The sequence below is a fragment of the Lonchura striata genome, chromosome 18 (genome assembly GCF_046129695.1).
Source record: "Lonchura striata isolate bLonStr1 chromosome 18, bLonStr1.mat, whole genome shotgun sequence".
NCBI classification, from domain to species: domain Eukaryota; kingdom Metazoa; phylum Chordata; class Aves; order Passeriformes; family Estrildidae; genus Lonchura; species Lonchura striata.
In genome coordinates this window covers 12,608,661-12,614,690 of record NC_134620.1, presented here as the reverse complement: position 1 = coordinate 12,614,690, position 6,030 = coordinate 12,608,661, and the positions used below count along the sequence as shown (strand labels likewise).

The window sequence follows — 6,030 nt, the reverse complement described above, 5'->3', positions numbered from 1 at the left end:
CCTGGGACCCCAAAACATCCACAGGGACACGGGAACAGCGCCCAGCTGGGACCCCAAAACATCCACAGGGACACGGGAACAGCGCCCAGCTGGGACCCCAAAACATCCATGGGAACAGCGCCCAGCTGGGACCCCAAAACATCCACGGGGACACGGGAACAGCGCCCAGCTGGGACCCCAAAACATGCACGGGGACACGGGAACAGCGCCCAGCTGGGACCCCAAAACATGCACGGGGACACGGGAACAGCGCCCAGCTGGGACCCCAAAACATGCACGGGGACACGGGAACAGCGCCCAGCTGGGACCCCAAAACATCCACGGGGACACGGGAACAGCGCCCAGCTGGGACCCCAAAACATCCACGGGGACACGGGAACAGCGCCCAGCTGGGACCCCAAAACATCCACGGGGACAGCGCCCAGCTGGGACCCCAAAACATCCACGGGAACAGCGCCCAGCTGGGACCCCAAAACATTCATGGGGACAGCGCCCACCTGTAGCCACACCTGGGATCCCATTCCAGCATCCATGGGGACATTGGACAGTGCTCACCTGAGCGAAAGGTCAGTACCATATAACCCAAAAAAGATGTTTTAACATGATTTGTAGGCAAAAAGGTACTCACAGGTCTGACACAGTCCCTGGAGGTTTGTATTTGAGGATTCCAAGGAGATTCAGCATTCTTTTAGCTGTTTGTTCTGGCAGCTCCTCTCTAATGTCGACAGCATGCTGAAGGGGTTTTATAATTAAATAAGTAAATAAGTAATTATTCTTTGTTATTATTCATATAGTAAAAATTATTGTAACTATTATAAAACAATATATTTAATAACTAATTACTAGTTTTTAGGATAACACTATATTTTTCCTACCATCAATTATATATATATTTTTTTATAAACTTATTTGTCCAAGTGATCTTAATTATTTGGCAAGACTGCAAGAATTGACTTTATTAATTTACCAGACAATTATGAGATGCTCTGTACAGAACATCCCTTAAATCACCAAGCTTCAATTCTCTTCTAATGGATTTTCTTGTCAATTTACTCAGGAATCTCTTCTCCTTGCTCATGGGAACTCATCTGTGCAGTCACACTGGCCACATCCACCTGGGCAGTCGGATATCCTGGCACAGGTATCCACACCCCAGGTGCATGAATGGTCCCTTCTGATCTCACACACGCTTTTGGCAGCCTCCAAGGACTGGGATATAATTTCCATTGCAACAGCACAGTCGTCAGGTTCAGTTCTTGATCAGCTCCTGCCCTGGGTGCGTGCAGGACACAGCCTGACTTTGACTAAACACGACTGTCAGTATGAACTAAGATCTTTAATTTCACAGGAAAAACGTCGTCATCAGCCTCTGGGGAACAGGGATGCTGCTGCCCTGCCCCAAGAAGCATTTGCTGGTTTGCCAAGAGCACTCGGACGTACAGGCAAGAAGGATTCTTGCCAGGCACATTTATTTCCTGGAAGATTCATACAAGCTTCTTTCGGTGAGACAAACACGCCACAGGATTATACTGAGCCAGGTTTAAATAAAAGCAAATTCCGGTGTCAGGCCACCTCAGGAGGTCTGAGCACCTCAGAGTTCCCTCCTTACCTTCGGGTCAATCTCCCCCAGAACATCACTGAGCAGCTGCAGCAGCTGCAGCGGCTCCAGGGAGTCAAAGGAGATCAAATTGTACTTCTTCCTGAAGGGCTCCTGATTGAGCTTCTCAACAATGAACTGCATTTGGTCACCCATAACCGCGTCCCGGGAAAACCTTTGCAGAGAACGCACAGCAGATGCCGGGGGGGCGGTGACCGGGAGCGGGCCGGGCCCCGGCGGGGCTGCGGGAGCGGGACGGGCCGGGCTGCGGGAGCGGGTCCCGGGCCGGGCTGCGGGAGCGGGACGGGACGGGTCCCAGCGGGGCTGCGGGAGCGGGACGGGCCGGGCCCCGGCCGGGCTGCGGGAGCGGGTCCCGGGGCGGGTCCCGGGCCGGGCTGCGGGAGCGGGTCCCGGGGCGGGTCCCGGGCCGGGCTGCGGGAGCGGGTCCCGGGGCGGGCTGCGGGAGCGGGTCCTGGCCGGGCTGCGGGAGCGGGACGGGCCGGGTCCCAGCGGGGCTGCGGGAGCGGGACGGGCCGGGCCCCGGCCGGGCTGCGGGAGCGGGTCCCGGGGCGGGTCCCGGGCCGGGCTGCGGGAGCGGGTCCCGGGGCGGGCCCCGGCGGGGCTGCGGGAGCGGGTCCCGGGGCGGGCCCCGGGCCGGGCCCTGGCGGGGAGGCCTCGACCGGAGCCTCGCGCGCGCGGTAGCGGGCCCGGTTGCCAGGAGACGGGCGTGGCGTCACTTCCGGCGTTGCCGAGGAGCGGCGCGAACCGGGCCGGGGCCGGAGGGGGCGTGGTCTGTGTATGAGGGGGCGTGGCCCCGTGTGGCGGGGCGGGGCCGAGCTGTGAGGGGGCGTGGCCTGGCCGTGAGGGGAGCGGCACCGGCCCCGGGACAGCGGCCGGCACCGGGCTCCTCTGGCCGGTCGTGGCTCGCTGCCCTCACAGCGAGGAGCCCTCCCGCCGTCCCCACATCCCGCCCCGGTCAGTCCTTCCCCCGTCCCGTCCCCTTCCCGCCGGGAACTGCGGCTGAGGGGCGCTGGGGCGGGCACGGCACAGGGCAGGTCTCTCGTGGGGCTCCTTCGCGGAACAAGTGCGAGGAGTGGCAGAAATAGGTCCGGGATTCAGCCTCTGGAGGATAAACTTGGCTCTGCGGCTCCTTCTGAGGGAGGTTGTTGTCGCATGTGTAGGAGATGTACAAACAGATTGCTGCAGTTACCCAATTAAGATTTCTGGCAGCCTTTGATAGCACAAAGGGATGTCAAGTGTGGCTGATGTACGTGTCAGGTGAATGGTTACTTAATTCCTTCGAAATGGAAACTGAGGATCCCTGTGGAACAGGATCAGCCAGTCCTGGGCCCAGGCTTCATCTCGGGCAAATGGCAAATTTATGTCCTTGAGGCTGAACATCAGTTGTCAGCATGCCTCAAAGTAGCAATAAATATGTAGTGCATACATCTGAAATAAGAACAGCAGCTTCAAGAACACCAAACAATCCCAACCAGACCATAAATTAAAGTCAGACTTGCTCATGGAATCTCTCAGTCTGCAAGTTTGTTCTCGCAGATCCTTCAAAAGCCATTCTTAGGCCTGAAATAGTTGGATTTTGGAGCCTCTCTGCTATTTCAATTAGGTTCTTTGATAGTCTTAGAATCCCATGTGAGTCCCCAGATGATGGATTAAAATATGCAGTGAGTCATGTTAAATTGGTGCCAATTGAAATGCACAGGTTGTAAATCACTGCAGAATTTGACTCAGTAAGTAGCAACCATAAATGTAATACTTTGCAATTCTAAGCACTGCGACTAACTTAGATTAGCTCCTCTTTTCCTTCTGAGAAACATAAAATGCTTCATAAAATAATTTCATAAAATGTGTTGGTCTTCACGGGAAGGCTGGGAAGTGACACTGATTGGTGTCTGAACTCTTAACTGGTTAACTGAAGTGACAAAAGCGATGGACGGGTGCCTTGAGGTTGGGCATGAGAACTGTGGTAGAGCCAGGAACATAATCCAAGTCTCCTGACTCCTGGATTTGAACTTTAAAACCAGATCATGTTTCCTTTGTGCTTTCAGTCCATATACTGACCTTTAGGAATCATATTTACCTACAAGTTCCCAGAAGAGATCTGCTTTCCTTTGTCATGCTTTCCTGGTATCAGTTACTGTTTTCTCCGTTGAGTATTTCGAGTATGTAGAACACAGAGAGAGCAGATGAGAATGGTATTTCTGATGGAGGTGTCTGCAAGTTCCCCATCATTTAATCCTGGAGAAACACTGTTCTGTAAAAACTGATGCTCATCCTTTCTTCCTCAGTGCTGAGGGGAAGGCAGTTGTGGTGAGGGTGGAGAGGGATCTGGGCTGTGTGCACTGGGAGCTGCTGCTCTGAGATTTTGCTTTCTATTGAGACTATTCCAGTCCTCTCACCTTCCCAGAAGGAAAGGAACACTCCCCTCTTCTCATGTCTCTGTAATGTTAAAGTAGAGGAAGGATGAAAACTTGAGATAATGCCAAGATAAGAAGAAAAATAGATGGTGAGAGGGAAACCCATTAAATCTGATTATTCTGACTCTGGGAAAGGAGACCTCCATGATCAGGCAGTGTTAGAACTGGACTGGCTGAATTTGTTGTCATGTTTGAAAGCTCAAGTGACTGGAGGCAGGAGCAAAATCACACATTAGAGCCCAGTTTTGTGGGACTTCTCAGCTTGGGGAAAGCAAGAGAGATCCTGTGTCATCCTTAAAGTTTTATGCTATCATGATCCTTTCTTCCACCAGTTTTATGCTCTCCATACATGCAGTCCCCTGGCTGCCCCCCTGCTCCTTGGTATTTATAGTCCTCAGTGGTGTCTGAATATTCAAAATTACTGCCTGAAAGAAAACAATCAAGGCTTAGCCCAGTGCTTTGACCTCTTTATCACAAGAGAATCTTCACAGACATGAAAGAGATTATAAGCTCTCAGTGCAGCCTTGGGTAAATATTACAGGAAGCAGCTGAGATTTGTTTATGCTTAACTTGTCTTAAGTTATCTCAGTTTAGGTGATGTGCTATCTGAGTAAATTCTTACAGACTCGAGGGCCAGTGTTCCAGTATATTTGTTGTATAATTCTGGGGGCATTTTCCACAGTCCCAAATTAGTTTGCATGGAGAGTGATACAGATTTTGAAGGAAGGTTTGACGTGAGAGTTGTTTATAAGAGTTCAGCTCTACAGTTGCATCCAGTTATCTGGATAGAATTTGTATTTTATTTAGTTTGGGAAAGGCTTGTGGAAGCTTCTTATTGCAAAGACATCCTGCAGAGGTAACTTGTGGAGGACAGAGAACAGAAATAAACAATCCAGAGCTCTCTGGATCTGCAGGCACAGCTTCACTGCTCCCTCCTGACTTTCTCCTCCCTTCACAGCCACTGCTGTGCCGAGCAAAGTGACAGAGCTCAACCACAGAGAGCAGCAAATCCGAGTGGGACGAAACCTGAGCAAATGAGAATCCTGCTCCCCGGTAGAAGAGAGATCACCTTATATGGGAACACCAGGGACAAGAGCATGAACGCGTCCGGCCGTCTGCTGAGGTCAGATCCCAGCAGATGGAAGATGTTACTGTGAAAAAAAGAGCATTTAGGAAGAGGAGACAATAATTCTGCTTTGCTCAAGCAATCTGACCTCTCCTGTTTGTTTGTTTCTGTTATTATACATACTACGCTCTATGTACACATAGCTCTGTGTTATATTAAAAAATTAATTTCTTTAATAGCTATTCTAGTACCTAAATGCATCCTCAGCCTACTTCTGGTTCCCACTAGCAGCTGTACTGTGGTCAGCTAAAGCATAAGGAGTGATCACAGACGTCTTTAAAAATTAAGCCTGTTCGTGCAGAATGTGGCTTGTTCCTGTGAGCTGAGGCATTTAAGACAATACCAACAGCCAAGAAGTCTGTCTGGTTCTGAATGTTTTGTCATGTCTACAGTTGTAAGTGATTTAAAGTACTAAAGGATTGGAAGAAAAACAATAGTGTTGTAGGGTTTGTATATTTTGTGCCTTTATGAGAGTATTCTGTTGCATTAGAGAGGATCCTGGTCCTTTAAATCTGGGTCTAATGGATTCTTATCCAAACTTGTGTCTTTCAGACTCTGAGCCTGGGATTTACAGGTTGGACCTTGAGAGCTGTGCACGTTCCCAGCCCCACCTCCTGTGTGCACAGTGTCAATGGTGGCCTCACACCTCTCCCTGCCCCCTGGACCAGATGCACACAGTTGGCTCAGAACACACAGAGCAGCTGCAGCTTTCTGTGACTGTGCAGCAGGAGAGGCACAGCCAAGGTATGTGCCACCAGCTGGCCCTGCTGAGAGGAGCAGTGACTTCATCACTCCTTTTTGATCCCAGCACCTGATATAAAACCAGGCTAAGACCAGGTGGAATGGTGTCCCAAGCAATAGGAGATAAGAAG

At 51.2% G+C, this 6,030-nt stretch overlaps 1 protein-coding gene across 1 annotated transcript in view; it reads right to left on the bottom strand.

The window, feature by feature from the left end:
• The window catches only part of IFT81 (intraflagellar transport 81), a 37,165-nt gene extending 35,295 nt beyond the window's left edge, over nt 1-1,870 (bottom strand). The window contains exons 1-2 of the mRNA XM_021532725.3: nt 1,610-1,870; nt 629-732 (exon numbers count right to left, since the gene is read on the bottom strand). Coding sequence (XP_021388400.2) covers nt 629-732; nt 1,610-1,753 — 248 coding nt within the window. The 5' untranslated portion in view covers nt 1,754-1,870. The remainder of the gene's footprint in view (nt 1-628; nt 733-1,609) is intronic.
• Between the last annotated feature and the right edge of the window lie 4,160 nt (nt 1,871-6,030).